Below are 27,940 nucleotides of genomic sequence, written 5' to 3'. Positions count from 1 at the left end.
GGGCGCCTGGCAGAAAGCAGCCAGAAAGGGGACAAAACCTGGTGGAAGCTCAGCTGCAGGGACACCCCAGGCTGAGCCCAGCCAAGCCACCTCGTCCTTGACCCCTGAGGGTCTGTGGCCCCCCCCCCACCTTCCACCTTCACAGCCCCCAGGATGTGCTCACAGACCAGGAGTCGGGCACTGCCATGTATTATTACAATTATAAAATTTTATTATACACTTTTCTTACCTTTCTCCCCTCCTTTTCTTCCTTTTTTTTTTTTTTCCAAATATTCATATATGTTAATTTAACAAGGAGGTTTGGCAGTTCCAAGCAGGGAAGTCGGCTGTATTAATTTTACTGCTCAGAGCCGCTATCAGCTCAGTGGCTCGTTCAGCCAGACCTGGGTCCTTTAGATAACAGGGCACAGTAAAACCTAACTGCATCAGCTGCCTGGCCTTTGAGCGCATCTCAATTCCCCCATATATATATGTATATATAAAATCAGCATAGAGCTATCAGGTAAGTTTTAAGGCTGCTTGGGGGACAAATTTTCATAGCTCAAATTTGATAAACTCTTTAAAGAGGCTTTTGAAGCACCACACACCACCACAAGCTGCTGCTTGCCTGCCAGGGAAACTGAGGCACAAGGGCCAGTGAGGATGGAGCTGCAGCATCGCCTCGTTCCTGACCACTAGTCTTTGACTGGGCTGCCCAGCAGAGGAGGATTTTGGAGGGAGGAGTCCTAAATCCACAGCTTTGACCCCAAAGTGCTCAGAGCTTAGGTGGGGATCAAAGCTGAGCCATGCCTCCAGGACCACAGCAGTTTGTGTCCCCCCCCGCAGCAGACGCTGCACCCACTGGGTCCAACCCCCCAAACCGCTGGGAGCAGCTGCCCCAAGCACCACAGCAGAGATACGGCTCATCGGAGTGCTGCAATGCATTTTGGTTTTGGCTTTTTTTTCATTTTTTTTTCTTTTCTGGTCTTTTATTTAAGAAAAAAAAAAAAGAGACACAGTGGTGGGTAACTTTCAATCCAGAAATAATCCGCTGCCAGCCTCTGCCTCCCCCCTACACCAGGTGATGCCAGGGGGGTCCCCATCTCCACAGCCCGGGACCCCCAGCCTGCCAGCCCTGGTACCCAGGTCTAACCTGGCTGAGGATGCTCTGCACTGGGCTGGAGATGGGGTGGCCCTGGGCTGGGGGGGCCTCTCAGGTGAGCCAGAGGGGCTGGGAGCTGCCACCAGCACGGGGTGACCGGGGAGGCATTGGGTTATGGCAGTCAGAAGGCACCACGGAGGTTCAGCCTGGCTCCGGGCATCCCTGCTGGGCTGGCACTGGGGGAACTGGGCTGGCACTGGGAGACTCAGGCCAGGTGCGGTTGTGGGTGTCCCCACCCAGGCTTGGCCCCCCGGGGCAGCAGGAAGCCCCCACACCACCTCCCAGTCCCAGAGCCACGTCCCAGCACTGGGGGCGCGGCAGAAACCAGGGGCTGGCCCTGGAGGTCCCAGCAGCACTATTGGGTGGAGGGGACCCAGCACCGGCCCCACGGCTGGAAACGGAGGGGGAGGCAAGGGCAGGCAAGCTCACAGGCAGCAAGCTTGCTGGCCGCCCCCAAAGTGCCCCTGCCCGGGAACCGCAGCCCTTCCCAGACAGCAAGGTGGGGGGGCAGAGGCAGCCACCCACAGTCCCCCAGCGATGCAAATGTGGCAAACATTACTGTCACGGTGCCACAGGGCCCACGCCAAAGGGAGCGGGGCAAGCTGGGCGTCTGGGGCTGGGACACAGCAGGCGACAGGGGCAGCGGTGCCCCGGACCCGTGGCCATGGGGCCTCAGCCCACGGGCAGCTGCCCTCCCCTCCGGGCTCACCCAGCATCACCCACAGTGCGAGGCAGCGGGCTGCAGCCGGGGGAGCCCCCAACACCCCAACAGTCTTGGGGCAGCAAATCCCTGAACCAGCACTCACCTCCAAAATTGTGCAACTGAGTGCAGCAAAGGCAGCGGGGGTTGTCTTCGGGATGCCCCCATCTGCCACTGCCCCGCTGGGCTCCTGGGGAGGACGGGACATCTCCCCTTTTCTACCCCCTGCACAGCAGGACATCATCCTGCCCCACGCACACACCCCGAGATTTTGACCCCATCCATCTCTGCCCCCCGGTTCGCCTCCCTTGCTGCCCCCTTGCCGCAGGCTGATGGGATGGGGGGCCGCGTGTGTGCAGCTGCCTCTCCTGGGAAAACCAGACGGTAAAGGGCAAGAAAAGAAAAAGGCCCCTACGGGTGCCTTCCGACAGGGTGAGGAGGACGTGAGATGTGCAGAAGAGGGATCACGCAAGAGAGAGCCAAATTTGGGTCTCCAGCCCCAGGGAAGCAGCCAGCGTGGTGTGGCATGGTATGGCGTGGCGTGGCACGGCGTGGCAGCCCCCTCCCTCCCGCCCCATCCCCTCTGCCCCTGCGTTAAGCGATCTCTTTGATTCTGCGGATGTAGTTGTGAAGCTCTTCGGGGTCTTGCAGCCCCATGTCCTGGCAGACCCACTCCAAGTCCTCCTCATCAGCGATGGGGATGGAGTTGTAGGCCAGCTCATCAGAGGGCAGCGTGGCAAAGGTGGTGAACTTCACCCGCTTCCGTTTGGAGGTGGGTGAGTTGAGCGGGTCCTCGCTCTGGTCCCGCGTGGAGCCCCCCGAGGAACCATCCCCACGGCCATGGACCTGGCTCTGCACGCTCGTCTGCGAGCTCCCGCTGCTGTGGTGGTCCCCATGGCAGCAGGTCTGGACATTTTCCAGGGGGTTCCCAGGGCTCTCAGGCTGGGGGGAGAGGTCATTGTGAGCCCGCAAGGGCTGCCCGTTGCCCAAGAAGACCCAGTGGTGGGAATGGTCCATGTTGGTCTGGCCTTCAGGTGGGATGCGTTTGTGCCGGTATTTCAGCACAAAGACAATGCAGTTGATGAGGAAGACCAAGATGGCCAGACAGAAGACGCCCAGGAGGGCGTACATGCCTATCTCTAGGTCCGTCAGCCCCCTGGTCACCTGGACAAAGCCAGTGGGGATGGTGGGGAAGTCCTCGGTGGGGTGAGATGCACTGGACATCCTACTGTCCTCGCTCGGCTCCGCTTTCCTCTCCACCTCTGCCCGCAGGGTGGTGCTCGCCCCTGTCTCTGCCAGCCCCGGCTTGCTGGGCACATGATCATAGTCATAGGTTGGGTCCTCCTCAGATCCAAAGTGTACCCGCACACTGGCCAAGGCTGTGAAGAGCACACTCTTGCGCTTGGTCTTCTGGCAGCTCTCGCAGATGACCAGCTCGGCCCGCAGCAGCTCCCCCGCGCCTTCGCTCTCTGCCACCACCAAGGGAAACGCTCGGTCCTGGGTCACTGAGACCACCTTCTCATCCAGGCTGCTCACCACCAGGTTGTAGTCCTTGGGGTCATAGAGGGAGAGGGGGGCCGTGGTGCCATCGCTGTAGGAAATCCACAGGCTCAGGAGCGCTTCCTGTGGGACCAACACAGGCACCGGTTGCCCAGCACGATGCCAGTCCCACCTGCATCCATCCATTCATCCCTCCTCCTTTGCATCCTTCTCTCCACCCAATTCACCCTTTATCCCTCCATCATCCATCTTGTTCCTTCCAACCATCAGCTAGTTTTTCCCTTCTGCCTGTTCTTCCCTCAATGTTCCCCACGCTTGTCCAGGCTCACCCCAAATCCCAGCCCTAGGTGCCAGATGTGGCTACCACAGCTGGGCTGGGAACTGTATAGAATTTCTTCCAGACCCCTTTGTCCCATGGTTGTGTCCTGTCCTCAGGCTGGGCAGGATTGGTTCAAAGGTGTGTATGAAGGTTTCTAGGGTGCTTTGGGCTTCACCAGGGTGTCTGGAGGACAGCAGGTGCTGCAGGTGCCTGGGATGACTGTGGGCAGGATTTGGGAGGTGGGGTTTGCAGGCTAAGCCCTCACTCCACACCAAGTCCCCCACCAACCCCCCTCAAGCCCAAGTGCACCCCCCTGGCCTCACCTGCTTGAAGAAGCTGAGGGTCTGCTGCACGGACGTCCGGGCAATGATGGTGTGGCTATTGCCAGGGCTGGGGTGAAGGGACAGCGAGAGGCTGGAGACCACCTGGGCCTTCAGGTCTGTGATGCTGACTTTCTCCTCTGCCACCGTCACCAGTGTCTCCCCCAGCACTGCCTCCATGAGCGGGGACACGACCTGCAGGGGACAAGAGTGCCTGTCACCATCTGGCACCCCCCAGCCAAGCTGGCAGAGATGGGGAAAGGTGGCCAGGGGATACCTTGAAGAGTGTGGTGCCCGGCTCCCTCCCAGCCAGCGTGAAGCTGTCCACCATGTGGGCCACCCGTGGGTCATCCACGTGCATGAAGTCGCTGACCAGGTCGGTGACTTCCACCAGCCAGTCGGGTCCCAGCATGGTGACCACCTGCCCTGTGCCTTCCGCTGCCGTGGTGTGGAACTGGGTGAAGACCTGCAATGTGGCGTGCTGGTACTGCAGGGCACAGCCCCGGCTCTGCTTCCGCTCCTCTTCGTCCTCCTCATGCTCGCTGTCCCGCACCAACCTGCGGGATGGGGCAGTGGGTGGGCAGTGCTACCAAGCTCTCTGCTGCCACGGCTTTTCAGCCCCCACAAGAAAGGAGAGGGGTGACTGGGCAGGGAGAAATGCAAGGTCACCAAAAAAATGGGGGCTCCTGGCCAAAAGATGCCTATGGCCCATGAGGTCTCTGAGGACTTTAGCAGCACATGGTAACAGGGTCACCAGCATCTCTGCCCCCTAAGCAGCTGAGAGGACAAGATATCTCAGGTTGGGACAGACACCTGGAGGTCTCTAAACCTCAAAGCAGTGCTAACTTTGGAGCTTAGCTACTCCTGGCCTCATCCAGGGAAGTTTTGACCATTGCAAGGATGGATGTTCCCCACCAGCTCCAGCATTTCACCAACCTCATTGTGAAATTCTTCTCCTTGCATACAAACATGCAACCTGTCTACATGATCTCTCACCTTTTCACAAGGACCCCTGAGATGACTTTGGCTCCATCATCTTCAAAACCCCCTCATTAAGTAGCTGAACAAGGCAATTAAGACCACTACCACCACCTTCACTTTGCTTTCTCCAGGCTGGACAGACCCCAAGCACGGTGGCTCCGCAGCACCCACCTCCTGTCCGGCAGGATGGGCACCCTCCAACCTTTCACTTGGCTCAGCCGGGCATCCGAGAGCTCGATGTGCAGTGGCAGTTTGGGCACCCACACCGTCATCTCCAGCGGGGCAGAGAGGTGCTCATAGGTGAAGGTGACCCGGGCGCTCATGGAGCCCTGCGACTCCTTCCCACTGACAAAGACGTAGTCACAGCTGCTGGAGACCTGGGGGAGAAGGGAGGATGGAGGGGTTACAACGCTCCCGCAGAAACACCAGAGAACCTGGCTGGATGGGAAATGCCAGAGGAGCAGAACATCACCTGGCACGTACCCGGTTAAAGGCGGCCCAGGAGTGGGGGTGCTCTCTCCTCCCCGAGGTCCCTGCTCAGAGGTGTGGACCCACACCCATCATGGCCATAACACGCATTTCCCCCGATCCAGCTCCTCTGCCAGCCCTTGCAGACGCCTGCCTTTGGTGTTTCAGCTTCCTTGGCCCCCACACCAAATTGTACGCAGTTACTGTGCTCAAGCTAGAGGCACCATGGGTGCTTTACGGAGGTTGCAAATTGCTCATCCTCAACATTTGCCCCAAAATCTCCTCCACCCATGCCCAGAGGGCAGAGGCAGCTAGCAAGGACCAGCTGCATGCCTGTGTGCAGGTACCCACCAGTGCCTTGTCCCCATCCCTCCTGCTAACCCTAGGAGGAACTTCCCAGAGTCCGTCTGAATCCTCACATTCATCTTCTCTCTCATTCTCTTTTAATTCCCATTTATGCAAATGCCATTAGTTAAATTTGCTATAAAACAAATACATCCTGCAGGGGCCAATTATTACCAACCAATCCGAGCCAATTAAGGAGCTAAGAGGATGCCACTACAGCATCACCCGTGTTTCAGCTTAAGCCATCAGAGTCAACAGCACCTTCTCCTTCCCAGCAAAGGTGGCCGAAGACAACCAGGCTGGGGAGGCTCCAACCTTTCACCTGCAGTGGTCCTATGGCCCAACCCTGACCCCCTTTCCTCCCCCTGCTACACCATCAGGAATTGCATCAGAGTTGTTTGCTGCTGAGGAAAAATAAAACCTGTTTGCTCAGCCAGCAGCACAGTCACTCTCTCAGATGTGCCAAACATCTCAACAGCACAGAAAAGCTTCCAAGAAGCCGCTGTCCCAGTGGGTTCTCTGATGGCTGATAAGGGGTTCTGTCCATCCTGCACGGTAGCTGACAGCAGAGGTGATAGCATCACTGTCTCTCTCCCCACCTTATCTTTGGGCACCTGTGGTCATTCAACTGTGGGAAATTTGTATTTCCGAGCCAATGAGCAGGGCCTGACTTCTACAAGAGCTCCATGTTTCAGCTGCAGGAGCCCGCCACGAGGTGCCCATGGTCCCCGGGGCCGGTGGAGGCAGCAGAGCCTGGGACCTGGGCTCCTCAGGAAGTCCCCACTGCTCAGGCACGGGAGGGAAGTGCAATGCAGGAGGGTTTGTTCCTCATCGTTGTATCAGAGAAACCAGCTCAGCGCATCTGAAAAGACAATCTCATCTCTGGTGGGGCGCTGTCTGAATAAGGATGAGCTCCTGGGCAAATCCTCCAGCAATGGAGTGCTCTGGATATTATACCATTTATCACAATAAATATGATGGGCTGCTGCTTGCATTACCTTAGCTAATAAATCCCCCCAGCATCTTCTTCTGGGGACCACTTGCTTTGCAATTGGGGGGGTTGAAACTATGACAACAAAAACTCCCAGCGCATCAGGCCTGTCCTGATGATGGAGTGACTGCAGATTAGCTTTTAAATGAAGTGCATGCTTGTTCGGAGAAAATTCCCGGATTCACAGCAAGGCCTCGGGAAGCGAGAGGCTGAGGTCTGCCTGGGCTCCGAGCCAAGACACCACTGGCTCTGCTTCTGTGGCCAGGAACTCCCCCTTGGCACAGCCTCAAACGTGGGATCAAGGGGACATGTCTTCTCCAAGGCCCTCAGGACTGGGAAGAGCCACCACGGCTGGTGGGACCCCATATTGGCCAGTCAGGGGTCCTGGCGGTGACTGTGGGTGACCAGGGTCCCCAAGGCTCAGCCCCACTGAGCTGACTTGCTCCTGCTAGGTCCTCAAGGAGATGTGGATGGTGGCCTCCTAAGAAAGGTTCACATAGCAGGTGAGGTTGAGCATCTCCCATAGAGCGTGGCTGATGGCAGAGGGGCCCTTCCCCTCCCCACGTGTGCCTCAACACGTACGCAGTCCCTGAGGCCACAATGCAGGCAGGGAAGGGGGATTATTTGTATGCTACCTTGAGTGATGAGGTCCTCCTCTCTGGGCTGAGCACAGGCAGTCGTCCCATGTCACCACAGAAGGGGATGAGGGTGACAACTGCCACCCACATTCTCCCACCATCCTTCACGGGTGGCACTGGCACCTTCACAGCCATGTTCACCAGGTCCAGGATGTCTCCCCTCCACGTTACACGTGAGAGCAACCACCACCAAGCCACAGGCAGCGTGGGGAGAAGCAGCTCCCCAGCCCTCCTTCGTGTTAAATTATTTACAGTAACAGATAGCGCATCCCACTATGTAAGCTTTGATTTATGTAACAGGTTTATAGCCCTGACACCATAATCATACTCCCCAATCTCAGCAGGTAACTGAGAGCTCCCTCAGAAACGAAGCTCCGGCACAAACACAAAATAACTCAGCAAGAAATTTCACGGAGCTCCAAGCGGCGAACAGGATGCGAGCAGGAGGCGAGCGGGAGGCGAGCCGGGGCCGGAGGGCCGCTCCATGCATTATTCATCCCAGCTTGTGTGCATGTGTCTGCTTCCCCCAGGTCTGGGGACAGCGTGTAAATAGATTTATGAGTAGAAAGGCAGCACATTAAACAGTTTAAGTGTCTTGGAGTCCATCCTGAAGTGTATTATTGCTCCAGTGTTTTATCACACTGCAGAGGACCAGTCTCTATAAATTAGACCCAGTGCTGTAAATCGCACAGATCGGAGTTTTAGTCAAGAACTTGGGTAAACAGTTTGCGACACCGGCTCTCACCCACCCACGGACCACCGGGGAGAGCAAGTCTCAAGGGGGCCGGGGCACAGGGCAGTGGGGCTGGGGCTTTGCCCATCACCTCTGGCTCGGCTCGGGGAGCAGCCAGTGGCTGCTGGCAAAGAAGGGGAGAAGGGGCTACGTCCCCCAGGCTGGGGGAGATGGGGGAGCCCCAACCCCCAGCATGACTCCCTGCCTCTGCCCGATGCGGCGGGGACATGGAGAGCGTGGGCTGGCTGGGTGCGTGCAGGGAGAGGGGTGGGAGGTGTTTGGGGGTGGATGGGTGGAAATGGTGATAGAATAATACAGGCAGGTGGGCAGATGGATACAAACAGTGACAGAGAAATGTATTTGGATGAATGGGTCTGGTGATGGGAAAATCATGGCTGGATGTGAGGACCGACTGCTGCCTCGGTGGCTGGGGCGGATGCGTGGGCAATTGCTGCTGCTGCAACAGGGAGCCTTTTGCATTCACCTTACTGGGATCTCTCCTGTGCAGCCCATCGTGCTCCTCCCCCTCAGTCCCCCTTTTCCTTCCATTGTCCCCAACCACCCAGCTCGGCCCCCTACACCTTACCAGGGCCAGCCCCCAGCCTGAGCTCAGCCCAGCATCTGATCCGAACAGGAGATAAATGTCACCCAGAGGCACGAGTGAAGCTGCTGATGGAAACGTGCAGCTTACACTGCGAGGTGACGATATTTCACCTTATCAGCACTAAGTGCCGTGATAACCCGTAGTTATTGCTGCTGCCTGGTGCCAGCCTGCGCAGCACTGGAACATCCCATGGCCTCTCCAGGGACAGTGACAAAGTGTCTTGTCCTTTTCCCAACAGATCCCAGGGAGAGGCACGTGTGGACTGAAGCTACTGAGGGAATGATGCTTGGGATGGGGTGGGCCTGTGCAGCACATCAGCTCAGCCACCAGCCCCAGCTCATCCAGCTCCAGCCCGCACCACTGCTGGGGCCAGCACTCCTGAGGGAAGTTCAGCCCCTCACTAGGGCCACAACAGCCCCCTCCCTCCACCCACCTTGATGATGTCTTCGTTGTTGGACTTGCACTCGACCATAGCCGAGACATCCACGATGACGCCGCTCAGCTCAATGGCGATGACCTTCACGGGAATGGCCACTGTCCGCCCCGTCAGGATGGCCGTGTTGATGATTTCCGTGTCCTGGGGATGGGGTGCAAAGGGAACCATCACATCAGAGGGCAGCCTGTGCCCCCAGGGCCAGATCCTGGCTGGCCTCTCTCCTCCAGCCCTGAGGCAGAGAAGGACCCATGAGTGGGTGGGCGAGCGGGATGTATGGATGTGTAGGTGCTACGGGATGGATGGGCTGGTGGGAGATCCCTCAGGGGGACCCAACCCATCCCCAACATCAAACCAGATAAGCTAAGCAGAGGGCAGGGAACCCGCTCACCATGGCCAGGGGCACGATGGCCCGGATGTCCCTCTGGATGACTGTCAGCTCCGTCACCACCTTCTCCAGGTCAGGCGGGGGGTTGCGGCCCCGGTAGTCAATGTGCCACATGATGCGGCGTGTCACCGACTGGCTGGTGAAGTTCTCCATCTCAAAATCCAGCTGCATGATCTCAGAGGAGGAGTCCCCGTCCCTGGGCAGGGGGACAGGAGGGGGACACAGTGAGCTGGGTGCCCTGGGTTCTGCAGAGATCAGTGCCGGGTGGTCCCCTCTAGTGATGCAGAGCATCCCCAGCAGGTCCCTTCTTGGGGTCCCCATGCCTGTCAGGGAAACCCTGCTGTGGGTGCCACTGCTATGCTTGTTCCCAAACAGAGCGGCCCTGATCCCCGCCTCCACCAGGAGCTGCTCCAGTGGGAACCTGCAGATTCCCATGGGAATCTTCCCAGTGGGAAAGAGAAATGTATTCACTGCTTCTTCCCAGTGGGAGAAAAACCTTGGCGGCTCAAGCGGGCGCTGTCCCAAGGCTGTGGGTCATATATTATCACAGGGCAAGTGTGTGGCCCTGGGGGACGGCGAGTGGCTGCAGACGCTGCCCTCATCTCCCCGGCTCCATCTTCCCGGCAGTATAGTTGGATTTACCGCCTCAGGCTCCTCCTGCCTGCACACTCATCTCCTGCAGGTCAAACCCCAAGTGTCCCACACCCAGGAGGGCAACATGCTCGGGGATGGCAAATAAGCCCCTATACAAAAGCCCAGCCCACGCTGCTGATTTTACAGCCCCTTCCAAGGAGATCAAACGGAGAAACTGAGGCACAGGAGAAAACGGTTCAGTTGTAGACACCAGATGGGACAACATTGGGCTGGGACTTGGGGCAGGGCATGGGCAGCTGTGGGTATGCGCAGGGCGGATGGGCAGGGGCTGGGGGAAGCAGACAGGACTGGCAGGGGACTTCTGTAATGGTCCCCAAACCCAGAGCATCCCCAGGGGACACCCCTGAGCCCCTGCAAACCACAGAGCCAGCAGGAGGAGGAGAGGTGAAACCCCTGCAGAAGGGGAAGCCGGGACTGGCCCCGCTCTTCTTGACACATAGCAGCCTTCGAGAAGGTCCCATCGATCTGGGGACGCAGGATACAGTTGGGTTTCTCTCTGATAAATACCTAATGAGTGAAAGGGAGCAGAGAAAGAGGAGACCAAGAAGCCAGGGCTGCTCCAGGCCGCAGCAAGCTGTGCTCCCGCAGCAGGGACAATAGGCTTTGCAGCAGAACTGCCATGCGTGGGCTGGTGGGGTCCTGCTGGGACTTTGTGCCCCCAAGGCAGCTATGGGGGTGCAAGCGGAATCACCAAAGGCCACCTGGTCTGAAAGAAGGGGATTTGGCTGCTCACTGCCTCCTCCAACATGGAAGTATTAAATACAGCCGGGAAGAGCCAGGTTCAAAGGTGAACCAGAGCTGCGGCTTCATGCCAGAGGTGGTTTGGTGCTGGGACTCCTCACCACGGGGTGCCCCTGGGCATCCCAGGAGCCCTGCCAGGGGCCAGCTACCATCTTCTGCCCTCCCCAAGCATCGTCTGCTCGCAGCCACAGCAGAGACAGGAGCTGGGCTGCCCAGATTGGAAGAATAACTGATGATGCAGCTGTTGCGGTGCAAAACATCCCAAATCAGCCATCACCCCCACAATGTTCAGGGCTCTCGCCCTTGCCCCCTCCCTGCACAGCTGGTGCTGCCAAAAGTCCTCAGAGCCCCGGCAAAGCAAACTCCTCTGGCTGCACAGCCTGGAGGGCAACACAGGTTTGAGTCATTCATACTTTCCATTCCGTTAATATTTGATGGAGTTGTTTGTCTAAAAGGTGATTGTAATCACTTTAAATTCATCCTCCGTCTCTAACCTTTCCAGGCTGATTTGAAGCGGCAGCGGCGGCAGACGGGGAGGGAGGGAAGGGGGAGAGGAGAGGATCTCGCTGCTGGCAGCTCTGGTAGCTGCATGCTGGGGTGCCGGGGTGGCCGTGCAGAGGATGGGGCGAGGGGGGATTGTGGCCCCAGGGACACTCCAGTGTCAGCCACGGTGCTGCAGGCTCGGATGCTGTGGTTGCGTTTTGTATCTGGAAGCAATGGTGTGGGGTAAAGGAAAATCCACTCTCTGGGTAAGCCCTTTGGAGGGGTTTTCTGCAGGTAGCTTTTGAGCTCTCGTTCAAAGCAGTCAAAGCTGAGGATCTCCTTTCTCCAAAAGCTTAGCCCCAGCTTCACTCAGTTTTGGGGTGGGGGGCAGAGATATGGGGAGATTTCCAACACAGAGGGCAGGAATGGCTCAAGTGCATCAACTCGCTTTAACCCAGCTCCTGGAGACATTTGTCTCCCTGTCCCCAAAGACACGGTGACTGAGATGCCATAGCCAGGGAACAATTGCGTTCCAGCACTTCAAAGTCTTTCCTGCTAGTGATTTTGAGCCCGTGCCCATCCCCTGACCTTGCTCACCATGTCCTGGATGCAAAGGACAAAGCTGCCCCTCGTCCTTGCAGCCTCCATGCACTCACAGGCCAGTCCCATGTCTCCCCATCTCCAGGCTGAGCAGCCTCTGGGTTTTCAATTTGGCTTTGTGTGTCCTCACACCTTCAGATCATTCTCATTTCTATCCTCGACTGACCCAAGCCTTTCCCAGAGCCCCAGGAACAGGCATCGTCTTCGTGTCGAGCAGGACAGAACTGGCTCTGCCTGTCTCAGGTGCTGCCTTGGTTGGTGCTCCCCATCTGACACTCATCCATCACCTTGGGGACCAGATGGGACCTTGCTTGGGGACTGCTCCCCATCCTCCCCAGAGCAGATGCCAGGATATTCATCAAAGAGCTGCTGCCTCTCGTGGTATTAAAACTTCTTAAAAAATTAAAATACTTCCACCCTAAATTGGGGGATCATCCGTGGCTTCACGGCCCCAGAATTCACTCCATGTGTCCACCAGCATCTGACATGGGCAGGCGATCCCAGCTCAGAGCCAGGGATGCAGCTGCAAAATTGTACCGATAACTTACAGCACATTGCTTGAGCCCCAGCTTGGTCCCCTGGGTTGACCACGGAGCAGATCCCACTTGAACACACCACCTCGCACAACCATCAGGCAGCTGCCTACCTGACAACAAACCTGCCCACCTTGGGCCACAAAACGCACGTTCACCTGCCCTTCAGCCAGCTGCACGGTGCTGGCCGAGGTTAAAAACCACAGAGAAAATGAAGTCCCTTCCTGTGTCGGTGTGGGACCTGCCCCTACCTCAGCTGGACTGAGAATTTGACCCCAAAATTGCTCGTCCTCCTTTGGTGCCTCCAAAGTCCCACAGTCTGGGCTGTGCACTACCGTGCCTCAGTTTCCCCTGCCAGCACCCATGCGGCACTGCAGCCAACCAGACACCGAGGGTAGGAGCAAAGGGAGAGCCACTTCAGGCCAAACCCCAGCAATTCCCTCATCCCCCCTGGTGCTGGGCGGAGGCAAAAGTGGGGTCCCTTACCTGGGTCCAGTGCCATCCACCCTTGCCACGTCGACAGTGGCAGTGGAGTGCTTGCCGCCCGTCAGAAGCTCTGAGCTCACCAGCCACTGCCCGCTCCTTGACTTGGTGCTGAGCAGGTTGACGCCTTTCTTGGCCTTCACCCTGCGGAGAGCAACTGTCAGGACCAGACCCTTGCCCCCAGGGACCCCTGGACCCCCCCGGGCACCCTGCCATGGGCGCAGGGGTATTTTTTGCCCCCAATCCCTCCTGGCTCTCAGAAATATAATCCAGGCTGGCAGCAACAGCCATAGGGCTGAGCACACCCCAGCCCCTCTTTTTCATAGGGTTTTGTCGTCCCCCCCATCACCCCTCTGGCAGGAGTTTGGTCCCCCAGCCCCAGTGCTGCCCCCCCAGGACAGTAACACTGGGCACCCCCGGGGCGAAGGTCAGGAGGGTCTCAAGTGCGATGCCCCCCATGCCAGGGGCTCGCTGCTGGTCCAGTGGCCAGAGAGACACTTGTAAATACCCTTCAAAGAGGTGTGGTTGGGGCTTGTTCCCCCATCCTTAGGGACACACAGCAAGGGGGGGTCCCCCGCACACCTCTCCATACCGAGATGCTCAGCACCTCCTGCCCACTGCTCCATTCCCCTCCCCCCCTGGCTCTGGGGCACGCTGAGGGGGAAGCGGGGAGCCCCACTTGCTTCGCAGCAGCCCCATGGCCACACTGCACCTTGTCCCCAAAGTGGCTGTGAACAAACATCTGCTGGCAGGGTCCTAATCCCAGTGCAACTGGGAGCACTGGGAGGGTGAAGGCAGCAGTCCATAGCGGGAATACAGAGGTGGAAATCCCAGATGGACAGCCCTTCTCTCCCCTCCAAGAAGCTGCCACTAGAAAGCCCCACGTGCTGGCTGCTCCTCTGGCCTCCCTCTTCTTCCCAGAGCCCTGCCAGACCCGGTCCAGCCCCCAGCGGGTCCCATAAATGCAATACACCCTCCCCATCCTCTCCCTCCTGCCCGTGGCTGCCTTCGCACAGCCCAGCTGAAACACACACACACACCCCCCGAAAAGCGGCTGCTCCCAGAGTGGGGGCAGCCGTGGGGCCCTACCTGAGTGTGAAGTGCTCCACTGTGGAGTTGGACATCAGGTAGAGGAGGATGCTCAGCACCTCACCCGGCTTGAGGGGCTTGTCGGGCAGGCGGATGAAGACATTGCCATCCAACCGATGCTCCTGCATGGGCTGCCCGGGGGTGGGCTGCAGGAGGCTGACACTGCCAATGCGCAGCAGCGGGTGCTGTGTGGGACCCTCGGTCCTGGCCCCCCCAGCCCCGCGGCGGGGGACCGTCTCCCCAAGGCACTGGCCGGCCCCGTCGGGGGCATGCAGGGTGTAGTACAGCTCGGCTTGCTGGCTCTCGCCCGGCACCTCCAGGCTCTCAGGGCTCTTCCGCCTGCCCAGCGGCACGGCCGGGGGACCGAACCAGGCGTGGGGCAGCTCTGCCTGCACCAGGCACGTGGCCAGGCTGCCCCGTAGGCGACACGAGCTCTTGATCTCACGGGCATCACGAAAAGCGTGGAGCCGCACACAGGGCAGCCGGTCAGTGACATCGAAATCATCCCAATCCCGGCCGGCTACATAGAAGAGCACTTGGACCACAGGCTGGTTGGCCACCAGTCGGGGCTGGATGATGAAGGCGCGCACCTTCCAGTTGACGGTGAGGCGGTCGGGGACCTCCAGGGTGCTGGAGGGCTGCAGCTGCTCCTTGGGCAGCACCAGCCCCGTGCTGAAGGGCCCCAGGGTGACGTTGAGGACCGGCAGCTCCTTGGTCTGGAAGACAACGAAGGGCTCGGCGCGTTGCAGCGGGGCACTGCCGTTGCCTGCCGGGCCGGCTCCCACCTCCTTGAGGAAGAAGGCCAAGCGGGTGTTGGACAGGCGGTAGCTCACAGGCAGCGTGATGGCACCGGGGGGCTCGGCAGGCTCGGGGCTGGGGGCTGGCCCCTTGGCGTGGGCTGCGAAGGGGATGGAGAGTGCAGGTTAGCGCCGAGCATCTTCCCCCAGAGCACACCCCGAGCCTCGGAGCAGGGAGAGCAGACCCAGGCAGGTGTGGTCCAGCCCTATGGTGAGGAAGAGCTGGTGCTTCAGCCCCTGGAGCCTTCGCAAGGGCAGCAAGAGCCTGACTGGGTTTCTCTCTTGCAAAAAAATTGTGAAAGATCTCCCCAGGGATCTTGGGCATCGTTGTGCTTCCTGGTGGGTGGTTCAGCCTTACCAAACCTGCCCTCGGCATAGGACGGGGTGTACGGTGAGGAGGGATGCTCACCCAAGGCTGGGCCAGGGTGTGTTGAAGCCACATCTAACCTCAGTATTGCCCCCGAGGAGCCCAAAACACCGGTCACCCACACCAAGGCACTGGCTGAAACAGCACGGACCCACTCGTAGAAATAGGGCATAACCAGCTACCTCCCTCCTTCCACATGTGCGGAGAAAAGGATGCTGAATTTCTCCGGAGGCTCGTTACCAAAAATTAGGCAAGTCCAGGCTAATTTTTGGTTGGCAGATCCCACCAAGTATCTATGATCGAGGCTTCCTCCCTGCTGTTAGCTCCCAGATCACATGGGGAAGGTGGCTAAATCGGCTCCTCCACCCCAGACCCGCTACAGCCCCATGAGCTTCCTGTAAGGGTGGTGTCACAACCGGTCTGTCACCCATCACCCACCCAGGGGTGTCACCCACATGGTGCTGTCCCCATGCGCTAAAACTGGCCCCGCCTCAAGTTTTCCAGGCATGGACACAGCCTGGTAGAAAAGATTATGTTGGTGCCACCTTGTGCCAACCCCAGCAGTGCCCAGGTCTGACAGCCCTTAGCAAATCCCTTTTGTCCTTCATTTTGACCATTTTGCATTAAAAAAAAAAAAAAAAAGAATAAATGCTATACAGGCAGAGCAGACAGCATACAGTGCCCGCCGGCCACGCGTTCCCGGGGGTCGGAGCCGGCTACGTGGCTGCTGCGGCCAGCCAGCAGAAAGAAAACCCATGAAAATCTTTCTGCTAAAGCAGATGCAGCGAAAGGCGGTCGGTGCAGAGCCGGGCCGATGGCACGCGCTGCGCCGGCAGCCGCAGGAGCCTGGAAGACATCTCAAGGTCTTTGCATACGCCAGCGGCTGCCAGCGATTCCCAGGAGGCCCGGGTCCCCCCCTCGGCTCTCCGCCAGCCCCCTGCACCCCCATTCCCGGTGCTGATTGCAGCCGTTCCCAAGCGGCTCCCAAGCAGGAGAGCCCAAATTACCCGTGTCAAGCTGCAGCGAAAGGCGAGGATGTGACGGCTCGGCTCCTGGGAACGTCTCAGCCTCCTCCCCAACGGGGGCTTCGGAGCGTGCCGGGACCTTGGGGCTTTTTCCAGCCGGGAGCATGGCCTTGGTCGGGGCCCCTGGGGCTGAAGGGGAAGCGGGACCCTGCAGCCCACCCGGGGAACTCTGGGCTGCTGGGCACAGGGGAGTTAAGCAGCTTAGAGAGCTCATAAAAGGATTAGCACTCGATATGGGGACGGGCAGCATCCACAGCTATGCCACCTGGGATGAAATTTGTCCGAGAGCCAGGCAGCAAATTCCCCGGGGCTGGGCAGACACCAGGGACATGCTGCCAGCATCACCGGTGAAACCACCGTGCCAGCACTGCCGTGGGTACAGCTCCGATGCCTGCCAAACTAACTCTGCTCGCCACCAGCTGCTGAGACCATCCCGGTCACCCGCTCTGTTTTCCCACCTCACGGAGAGCCAAGAACCACGGGAGACATGCTGAGCCTCAGAAAGCACCCATGGGTGCAACCTTGCTCAGAAATAACCACCAGCGAGGGGGCTTTGTGTTCTTCCAGTTCGTGGAAGTTGCTTCCCAACGCGAAGTGTGAAGGTTTGCATCCTCCCTGCATCCCAGTTAACATGGCCACTGCTGCTCCTGCCATCCCCAGCAATCAGAAAAGGGATTTTTTTCCAAGGCATGAGGTTATTTGTGGAAAAGCAGAGCCGTGAAAGGATCCACCAGCCGGAGTGACATGAGCCTGACCGCTCGGGTGAGGTACCAGCGGGCTGCATGGGCAGCCAAGGAAAGGGGCTACATTTAACTCTGACTCATTGAAACGACATCAGTTGTTATCCCTTAAAAATCTCTGGGGTTTGGGGAAGGATCAGGTCATTTCACAAAGAAATTCTGCAATTTGCCACCTGGCCTCAGCTTGTGGCAGAGACCCCTAGCCCAAGCCCCCAGCAACCAGCTCCTTCCTCCTTGCCATGGGGATTCTCTGATGGCAAATAAGGGTTGTGTGCCAGGGGGAGAGGACAGCCCCTCTCCTCTCCGCAGCCGGGCAGGGCTCTCGGATGTGTGCTAGGGACCCTGCACGATGCAGATAAGGCACCGCGGTGCCAAGCCTTGCCGTGGCGGGGACACCGGCACCGAGCCCATGCACAGACCTGCACCCTGGCCACGCCGGATGGGAGAAGGGAGCAGGGATGAGCTGGGATGGAGATTAATGTGACGGTCACGATTAGTTCAGTGCAGGCGGATTGCCGGCACCCAGAGAAGCTATTTCCTTCCACAGACAAAATGCATTTAAATGATGCTATAATCTGTCGCCGGGAGGGGGACGGGACCGGCGCCTCTGTTCCCTGGCCATAAACTAATCCTGCTGGGAGAGGGTCTAACCCGGCCACATCCAGCCCAGGGTGGGTGCCAGGAGGGGGGTCACAGCCCAGCCCGAGCCTCTGCACCGTGGAGGGACAGAGGGCGGGGAGGGAAGGAGAAGGGAGGAAGGAGATGCATGGCTGTATGGATACATGGCTGCCGGCCAGGCGGCAAAGACGACAGGGTGGGTAAGGGTAGATGAACCAGCAGAGAGAATGGAGGATGCAAGGATGGATAGATGGAATGAGATAGATCAGAAATGGCTGGACAGCAAGAGAATAGCTTCAGGAAAAGGGAGAAGAGGCGATGGATGGAAGGATGGATGAAAGGACAGCACAATGGCTCAGGAGACAGACAGAAGGACGGATGGACAGTACAACAGCTCAGGAGATGGAAGATGGATGGAAGGAGAAAGGATGGATGGAAGCACAGTCAGACAAGCAAAACAGCTCAGGAGACTCCAGTCCCCACACCACTGTCCCCAGCCCCTGCCCTGGTTTCTAGCAGCCCTCAGGAGGGACGGCGGCTCTTGTGCCCTCACCTCTGGTGGGGTTTGGGGGGACAGAAGGGTTAAGCCCTGGTCACCGGCTCCGTTCTGCGCCCTGCTGTGGTTAATGGGATTTGCAGCACCTGACCTGCATTCCTGGGTTTATTAGGCCAGCACAGAGGGGACCATATGGTCCTTCCACCCTCGCAGCTCAGCACTGCAAGCAAAAAAGCAGATCTTGGTGCCTGGCTGGGCTCCAATTGGCCCAGGGGCTGCCTGGATCCCCCCCCAGGCTGAGGAGCCAACCCAGCCTCACAGCGGGATGGGACAGGAGTCCCGTGTGTCCCCTCCTTCCCAGCCATGGCAGCCCACGGGGAGCCAGGGCGACCTGCAACCCACAGCAGGGAGAGGGGGCCAGAGAGAGATGGAAATGCACAACTGCTGAAGACCCCCTTGCAGAGCCCCCACATCTGCCCAGCCAGATGTGCCCCATGCCGGCCGCAGCCACGCAGCCAGATGGGCTGAGCTGCTCCCCCCCGCCTGCGAGGGCATGCGGGGACAGCGGCAGCACCCTCCAGCCCTGCCTTAAAATCAAGAAGATCCCCCCCAAGCAAAGGGGTCTCGCTACTGCAAAAAACAGCACCAGAAGCCCCTGCCCGTCCCCACCGCAGGGTTTCGGTCGCCCTCCTGCTCAGGGATGCTGGGGTCAGACAGACTGACGGACACATGGGACGAGGCTGACAGACAGCCTGGGTGCAGCTATGGTGGCGGGGGATGCTGGCTCGTTCACCTTCCCTTCTTGCCCCAAATCCCCAGCAAACGGGGGATGGGGGAGGGAGGGTACGGTTTGGCCCATCCATCCTGCCCCTACTGCAGCGTCACCAGCCCCATCCCTGCTCCCACTTGCCATCCTGAGGCTGAAGAGCCACCGCCGTCTCCTCCTCCCCTTATCCAGCACCGATAGTCAGGGCTGAGCTCCAGCTTAGCCCCAGCCGTCTGCTGTAGGGATCGCTTTAGCCACGTTCCAGGGGGGATCTTTATCCTGGCTTATCCCGTGGGATGGGGCGGGGGGCTCCCAGCACATATATCCCCACTTAGCAGGGGAAAAGCACTGGAGAAGAGGGAGGGGAGGTTTGAGGTCATGTGAGGAGTGTTAAAACCCCTGTGATGTTAACAGGTGGCACTGGGGGCTTGGTGCATCAATGGACCAAACGCAGCTCCGAGGGAGATGGTGAAATACCAGTGACAGGAGACACCAGACCCAGTTGCCTGGTCTCCTACCAGGCCACCACCACGTGCCATGGCCATAGCGCAGGCCAGCCCATCGCGGCTGGGGTCCCATGGTGGTCCTGCCAGGAAAGTTGTCCATAAAGCAATGACTTGAGCTGACGTGATGATGAACCCCTTACTAAATACATGGGAAGGGCTGCAGGGAGTGGCAGGGAGTTGTGTTATTGTCCTTAGCAGAGGGCTTCACGCTGGCTTCAAGCCCAGCTTAGGATTCCTTTGGAGGGGTTTTGGTGGTCACTAGTAGCTAGGATTCAGCCACCAGCCTGACTGCAGGATGAAAAGGCCGGCAGGATTTCATCAGTGGTCCAACACCCCAAACATGGGACCTGTAAACTGTGCCGAGGGCACAGCCATTGTCTCCAGCTCTCTGCAAACACAAGCAGGGGATGCTTCTCCTCCCAGCCACACAGCAGTGTCCCTCCCACAGTACAGGACCACCAGTGATGCTGGGACTGCTAGTGCTCCCGTGCCCCCAGATCCCACCCCATAGCCAGACTGAATCGGAGAGACAAGGGTGGGACGCTGCCTCAGTTTCCCCATATGGGTCAGTGTCCAGATAAGGTGAGGGGGTCACGGGTCCACCCAAAACACAGAGAGCCAGGAGACCACGGCAAAACCCTGCAGCCCCTGAGGAGGAAGCCCCCACCAGAGGGGATGTCCCAGCCTGTGTTTTGTTTCAAGCCTGCATAAAGCCACCCCACTCCCCGAGCATCCTGCAATCCCTGGCCAAGGCTTCAGAGCCCCAAAACCTGGTGGTCCAGGTTTTGCCCCCACGGCCATCAAGGCCAACTGCAAAGGGGAAACATAGACAGCAACGGCCCCAAATGCCAGGGATGTCCTGGAGCTCCCACATCTGGATGTCCCAACAGCTGGATGCTTCAGCTAGATGCAGCCCTGACTCGCAGGGAAGGGCTCGGCTTGTGCACCATCTCCCTGTCTGTCCTGGGAATGGGCATGGCACCCATCCCTTTCCCTCCCTGCCCCATAGCGCTGATCCCCACCATGTTGCGCTCCCACCCAAGTGGGGTCAGCACCTCCAAACACGCTAAAAAACAACAAAAAGGGGAAATGGAGCCCTCCATGCCTCCGCCTCCACTCAAAACTCAGTCAGCCTCAACACGAGCACCCTTCCACGCTTCCACACAGCCAGGGAAAAAAAACCACCCAGTAATAAAACACAAGCCGAAATTAGAAAACACAAGCAGGCCCCTCGTGGAAACCTCTGAAATGTTTCCCAGCAGCCAGAGCCTTGAAAATTGCTTTCAGTGACATAAAAGACAACAAGCTCTCCCTTCCCTCCAACGCACTGAGAGTCTCAATCTCCAGTCCCAGCTAACTGGAACTCAATTAAGTGAATAATTGTTACAAATGTAAAATTACCTTCCCCAGGCGCGTGACAGTGAGATGCCCTAGCTGTGGCCGTGGGGAAGGGAGGGACGTGGGGATGCTCCCAGCCCCCAGCTGTGCACACGGCCGCGGCAGTGATGGGGCAATGGGGCTGGGAAGGTCCATGGTACCAAGGACCACAACGCTCAGCCCAGGAGCTTAAACTGGTCCTGGCTTCCCAAAGCAAGCCTGGGGTAGGAATTGAGTGGGTGGTGGCCAGGAAAAGTGAATCAAGTCTCCCTGTGAGCAGCAGCGCTGTCTCCAAGTAGATTCTCTAGTATCTAATACAGGGTTGTGCTTATGCCTGGTGGGCACTGCTATCTTCTTCTTTCTTTTAAGTCCTTGAGATTTCTACACTTCCAAAAGGTCCAGCCCAGCTTCATTGGCAGAAGCAATAAAATAAGAAACGCTGGTGGGACTCAGCCTCAGGCCAGCACACAGCCTGTATTGCGGGGCCAGCAGCACAAAGCAAAAGGGAACCATCCCAGCGCCTCACCGTGCTGCGGTGCTGAGGTCTGCATTTCCCCCAGGAAATTATTAAAAGGGGGGGAAGCAAGGAACCTAAAGGAATAAATAAATATGGCCTAAATGGGATGTGCCGTGCAGAGGCGCAGCCTGCCATAAATTCCTGGAGCCAGCAAGGCTTTTACGCAGCAGCTACTTTAGAGCAATATCCACAAATCACAGCAAGGGACAGGTCAGGGGACGGGGAAGAGAGGGCCTTTACAGAGGAAGAAGAAAAATGAAGAAATTAATTAAAAAGAGGGTAAAAAAAAAAAAAAAAAAAAAAAAAAGATGAGGAAGTACCCGACCATGAATGTCCACAGAGATGTCTGGGGCTCCGAAAGGCAGGGGGATGGAGCAGCCCCGGGATAAAGCCAGCAGCCCCTGAGCCCCCAGCATGTGCTGTGGTGGGTCCTGGGCTGGGTGTCCCCCCGCTTGCCAGGTTCCCCCCATTCTGGGACCTGGGAGCAGCCACCCTGGCTGCCTACAGCAGCAGGTGGGCACAAATGGTTTCCCCAAATAACCCCCTGGGGAGCCAGAAGTGGGGGGACAGGCAGCCGGCGGAGAGCCCTGCAGGGTGGTCATGGGCCCCAGGGGAAGCAGGGACAGGGACAGCAGCTCCTGAGGGAGAAGCTCCCAGCATCACAGTGTTGGGGCGGAGGCAATGCAATGACCCCCCCTAAAGCCACATGTCCTGCTCAGATCCCCCCAGTCCCCTCTCCGTCCCCTCCTGCCATGGCAGGGAACAGGAACATCCTCCCAGATCCCTCCAAATTCAAACACCAAATACATCCCCTGGGCTGTGCGCCGCCCCCCCCCCCCGCCACCGCCAGCTCGGGCTGTGCCGAGTGACACGTTTCAGACTGATTAGACGCCGATTAATTTTTCCCCCCGGTGACGTGTGTCAGGCTGCGTCCGGAGCTGGAGCGGGATTCAATTCCAGAGGTACCCAAAGAGCACAAGGAGCCTCAGACAAACCCAGTCCATAGCTGGGGTCCAGCATCAGCCCCAGACCCTGCCCGGTGACCCCAAAAGCAGGGTCAGGGACAGGCACCGGGCTAGGGACTTCACCAGCTCAGCACTTTGCCACCCAGCAAAGCAGCCGCAGCACCAAACGTGCACAGCTCAAATACATCCCTTTCCTTTTTCAATTTAGCTGGTACCCAGAGAGGAGTACATCCAGCAGCCACACCAAGCTGGCAGCGGCAGGTATTGCATTTTCTGCCTGATTTATCTTCAAGAGGGAAAACATAGCTTTTCCTTAAAATAAAAAAAAAAAAAAAAAAAAGAATGAATTCTCAATTTTTGCCAGTCCTGGGGAAGAGCCCAGCCTGGCCCAGCCAAGCTCATTTAATCACGGCAAAACCTGCCCCATTAACTCTTGCAGAGGCCAGGAGGTGACAGTGCCTGCGAGCGGGGGCAAAGCCACGCCAGCAGCATCCACTTGGGCTTTTAGCAGAGCTATTGAAAAATCAAGGACGGCAAACATTGTCCAAGCGATGGGAAAATGCTCGCCGGCAGGAGACGGAGGCTTCATCAGAAGATTGGGAATTGCCTTGATTACAGCATCCTCCTGGGAGGCAGGACCAGCGAGCAAGGGGCTCAGCACCCAGCCGGCAGTGAGGGATGTGTGCCCAGCAGGGAGCAGCAACAGGTTGGGCAACAGCTTCAGAAAAATAAAGGGACGGATCCCCAGGAGAGCCACATCCCGAGGAACAGCCTCTGCATCCCAAACCGGGGGTGTCTGGGGGAGAGGTGACAGCCCATAAATCTCCCAGCCCGGCTGGTGCCTCCCCCAGGGTGGGGATCACTGGGCCACCATCCAATGCGGGTGGAAGATCCCGTTTCTCCCAATTTTCAGGGAAATGGTAAGCTCCAACCTCCTCTCCCCTTGGCAAGGAACACCAGGACCTGCCTCGCTTTCCACCACTGAACCATTTCTCTTCTTGGAGTGACACATGGACAAACTCCGCAGGAGGGACCTCGTCCCCAAAGGCACTGCTCGGGTCCCCAGCCTTGTCACAGCGCATCCCACCCCAGGAGCAGCCACCTCCCTCCCTCCCTGGGGGGCTGCTCATTAGCAGAGTCATGTATTTAATAATAAAAGACTCTGATTAGATTAGCAAGCATGACCTTTTTCAGATGGATGGGATGCTCGTACGGCAGCAGCGACAGGCGCCGCACGGGTGGGGAACACTCAGGCAGCTCGCCGATTCCTCCGCACACCCGTCGCAGGCTATTTCAGCCAGGCAATTGCAGGAACAACAACAACAACAAAAATCGGGTTATGCCATGTAAGCATCTCTTCCATCACCCATCATCTCCTCCACATCCTGCTGCCCACCTCACTGTTAGAGTTTGGGGGGGCTACGGAGGGGATGGAGCTGGGATGTGCTGGTGCAACATCGGGGATGCTCTACAGCAGGGACCCGGCTGGGTGGGTTTTTCCTTTCCTCCTCTTTTTAAGATGCAGAGAGTCTGGGTGAGGAGGGACCTCAGCAGCCAGTCATGGTGGGGTGAATTAAATAGTAGCACTTAAAAAAAAAAAAAAAAATTAGCCAGGTTTCTAAAAATTGCTGAGCAATTGCTCAGCAAGGGTTTTGCTGCCACCCGGTGCCCTGCCTCAGTTTCCCCCAATGATGCAGCAGGACTGAGCCCAGGGTGCAGCACCGTGCATACACAGATGCGTGCACACACAAAAGGATAGTTCTGGCCAAGGGTATGAAGGCACCTAACGCATCTCAAAATCCCCAGGGCCAAACCCTGCAACTGATGCTCACCAAAATCATCGCTCAGATTTCCATCATGCCACCGACAGCATCCCTCATCCTTTTCTCTTTCCTCAACAACACCAAGAGGACACAAGGAGTAGAAGGAAAGGCAATTTCCCCAGTGGGGTGTCCAACTTCACACCCTTACGTCCCAGCACAAGCATCCTGCTGGGATTTAAGGTATCAGAGTTGGGGGGAGAGCAAATGGGCCCGGGGGTCACGCAAGGGCACCCCGGAGCCGAAAGCCAAAAGGCTTTCGGCTCCGGGGTGCCCTTGCGTGACCCCCTTTTCTGCAGCGCTAAAGGTAAAACTTGTGCCAGGTTTAACCCAGCTCAAAGGCCGGATCCTGTCCTCTTGCCTGCCTGCCAGGGCGAGGAAAGATCCTATTGCCCCTTCTCTGCTCCTGGCTGGAGCTAAGGGTGCTCAGCCACTCCAACCCCATCGGCATGGCTGGGATGGGGGCCGTTAAACGAGCAAACGCCGGGTGTATGTTCCCGGTTTGGGCGTTAAATGAGCAAACACCGGGTGTATGTTCCGGGTTCAGCCATTAAATGAGCAAACGCCGGGTATACGTTCCCGGTTCGGCAGCGAGTTATTGCACATCTCCACCTGCTGGTGTGAAAATCCTCAAGCCCGGAGATGCTCTGAGCCGAAACGGGGATGGGGGGGTGTCCGTATCCCCCCCACCGGGGTTGGGGTGTGCTGGCTGGAGCCCCACACCAGAGATGTAGCCATAGGCCACAGCATCGTCCTTCAGCCCCAGCACCATGCCTGGGACTTGCCCGTGGTGGAAATAACCGGTGCGAGATACAGGGGGGAGCAGCACGGCCCCATCCCCATGGGCAGTGGGATGGAGGCACCGTGGCTGTAGGATCCAGCGCAGGACCCCAAGCCTGTCTTGCATGCCAGGACACATGCTGAATAACCCCAGCACCCCTGGACCACAGCCTTTGGCGAGCGCTGCCTCCAGGAGAGGGGAAACCGAGGCACGCTGCAGGGACAAGGCTCAGAGAAGACGCAGGAGTCCAAGCTCAACCCCACGGACAGCACAAGGTATTTCACAAACCGGTGGGTAAATCCCCCTCGCGCCGCATCCCAACAAGTCCCTCGCAGCTTCACAGCACAACTGCACCGAGCGCGCACCACCAGCACCCCCCACTGCACCACAGCCCTGGGGTCCGACCGTCCCTCCTGCAAGCCCTGGGGCCACCCCGCCCCGGAGGTGCCAAAAAAAACCCTTTCTGGAAGCAGCTGATCCCAGGCCAGCAGCCAAGCGGCTCCCAGGGCTCTGGGTGAGGCAGGAGAGTGCAGCAGGGATGAGACTGGCACTGAGGGTTACTCTTAAATAAAAAACAAGGGAAAATGAAATAAAAAACCATGGGCAGGAGAGCAGGGCACTGCTTCACCGCCGGCTGACCCCCGCAGCCAGCCCGAGTGATTTGTAAGAAAGGCTGGGAGAATTAGCAGCTCTCAGCCTCTTTTTCCGGCTCCCTCCAAGACCTTTATATGTCCAGAAAAGGCCGAAGCGACGGCGAAGGCAGCTGCACATCCTGAAACGAGCCTAAAAACTCCTGGCAGAGGCTTCTCTCCCCACCGCCGCAGGCATTCTCCCCCAGCAGCGCAGCGAGCCCCGACCCTGCGTCTGGCACAGGCCGCCGTCGCCCACTTCACGCTGGCATTGCTGCCACGGGGAAGAATCCCCCCCACCCATCGCATCCCCCCCACCCATCGCATCCCCCAGCCCAGGGGCCAGATCCTGCCCTGAGATAAACCTGAGGCCTGACCCACAGGGCTGTTGGTGTCCCAGCAGCAACAGGGGGGCTTAGAAATGCTCGGGAGGGGATGGGGAGCAGGGGACCACATCCAGCCCCTGCACCGGAGGCGATTCCTGATGGATTGCTTCCACGGGGATCTTTCCCATCACCTGCCAGCAAAGCCGACAGCCGCCTTCGGCAGTGCACCCACCATGGGGAAGCGCTGACCCAGACGGCTGAATCTCCTCCAGACAAATTGAGGAGCGGAAGGAGATCGTGCTTCCCTGCCGGCTGCCAGACCCCTGCCTGCAAACTCCCTGACCTGGTGGTCCCAAAGAGGAGAGCTCTGCCCAGCAAACCCTGCCCAGGAAGCATCCCAGTCTTGGGGTACAGAGGATGCTATGTAAAGTTGTGGTGCTCGCCAGCTTGGAGCATCTCTGCTCCTGTGTTGGGGTCAGAGGTTTTTTAGGGGGGGAACTCCCTGCCAGCCCCTCACAGTGCTCCCAAAGTCCCCCCTGCTCCCTATTTCCCCACTGTGGGTGAGCAGCTCCTCAAAGAACCTCAGGGGGCTGCAGATGCCTGAGAAAGCCCTGCCTGAGCCCCAAAAGTGCTTTGGCCACGGGCTGCCTGTGCGAAATGGAGCCAGGCAGGGTCCGGAGACCCCACTAGCTCCTGGGAGGGGGTCTTGTTTGAGCTGGGCAGTGCAGCCCCCAGCCCCCAGAACGTGCCAAGCCCACAGCTGGAACCAGGCTGGCAGGAGGGGTCTGGGTGGCTCCTTCCAAACTGCAAGCAGCCCCCCGCTTTCTGTTCAGCCAAGCCAGCTGCCAGGGAAAGCGGCTTTGGCTGGGGTATCTGTGGGGCTTGGTTTTACACAGAAACCATCCGAAAAAAACATCCACAGACACCAGCCTCATGTCCCCCAGGGTATATGATCCCACTTCAGCCTCGCTCACCAAAACAAGCCCCCAGCAGCAGGTGCCGGTGTCCCCAGGGCTGTCACCGGGGCAGGCCGGCACGTCACCGCAGCTCGGCCATGGCACGGCAGTGATTTGGATGCAACTCGGAGCGAGTGAGCACAGGCAGTGGGGGCCCCCCCGGCCCAGGCCGCAGGCAGGGGCAGTACCGCCAGCCCCAAAACCCTTGCCCCAAAACTCATGGGAGGGGGATCAGAAGGAAACAGAGGGATGACAGGGGCTGCACCCCCATTCCCACACCCCAAAATGATGCCACCTCAGCAGCGCTTGCCCCGAAACTCAGCGCACGCTGGGAAAGTGCCTGGGTACGGGTCTGGGGGATAAGCGAGTGGATAATAGCGGATAAAGCCCCTGATCCTCCTGCTAAAGCAGCTCTGCGTTAAGGAGACAAGGGGCGGGGGGGCTGGGGGGGACTGAAGCCCCCTTACCTCATCTCTCCCTCTGTCACCCCGCTCCCTGCCCAGGGAAACAGCCTGCTGCAAGCACTCACAAGCACAAGCTGTCATTTTATTAAGCCAGGAATAAACTCTAATCTTTACCCATTTCACTGGGGGGGGGGCACAGAGGACCAGGGGAGGTGGCTGCTGCGGGAAAGGGGGTCCCAGCCGGGCACAGCGGGGCTGGGGCTGCCCCTGGGGGGGCAGATGGGGCTGGAGGGGAAGATGGGTGCAAACCCCCCCCACATGATGCAGACACACACATAACATGTATATTCCCCCCCGCCCGGTTCCAGCCACACTTACCGCGGAGCAGCAGGGAGCAGAGGCAGCAGAGCAGAGCGGCCGGCCCGGGGTGCATCTTCTGCATCTTCTCCGGGGAGGCCATTGCAAGGTGGGGGGCAGCCAGAAAGCCGGGTGGACCCCGAGCCACCCCCGTGGCAACAAAAATAAACAAATAAAAGGAATCCAAACCAAGCACCAAAAAACCGCAGAAATCCCCTAAATCCAACCACGTGCGAGCCGGGAGCAGCAGCCAACGGCGGAATTTGGGGAGGGGGGGAGACCCGGCTCAGGTTAGGGGGGCCTCGGCTTTGTGCCCCCCCCCCTCCAACTCACTGAGCAGAGCACTCCA

The 27,940-nt window shown here is 58.5% G+C and overlaps 1 protein-coding gene across 1 annotated transcript; it reads right to left on the bottom strand.

Annotated features, from left to right (window-relative positions):
- Nucleotides 1–239: 239 nt before the first annotated feature.
- On the bottom strand, nt 240–27,940 carry TMEM132E (transmembrane protein 132E). Its single transcript, XM_054847481.1, has 9 exons — nt 27,613–27,940; nt 14,145–15,042; nt 13,059–13,199; nt 9,565–9,757; nt 9,174–9,317; nt 5,133–5,338; nt 4,258–4,537; nt 3,984–4,175; nt 240–3,464 (listed from the first exon to the last, which is right to left on the bottom strand). Exons 1-9 carry the CDS (start codon nt 27,692–27,694, stop codon nt 2,436–2,438), a joined length of 3,165 nt encoding a protein of 1,054 aa, XP_054703456.1. The 5' UTR covers nt 27,695–27,940; the 3' UTR covers nt 240–2,435.

This window comes from Grus americana, chromosome 19 (assembly GCF_028858705.1).
Source record: "Grus americana isolate bGruAme1 chromosome 19, bGruAme1.mat, whole genome shotgun sequence".
Classification (NCBI taxonomy): domain Eukaryota; kingdom Metazoa; phylum Chordata; class Aves; order Gruiformes; family Gruidae; genus Grus; species Grus americana.
This window is presented reverse-complemented; position numbering and strand designations above follow the sequence as displayed.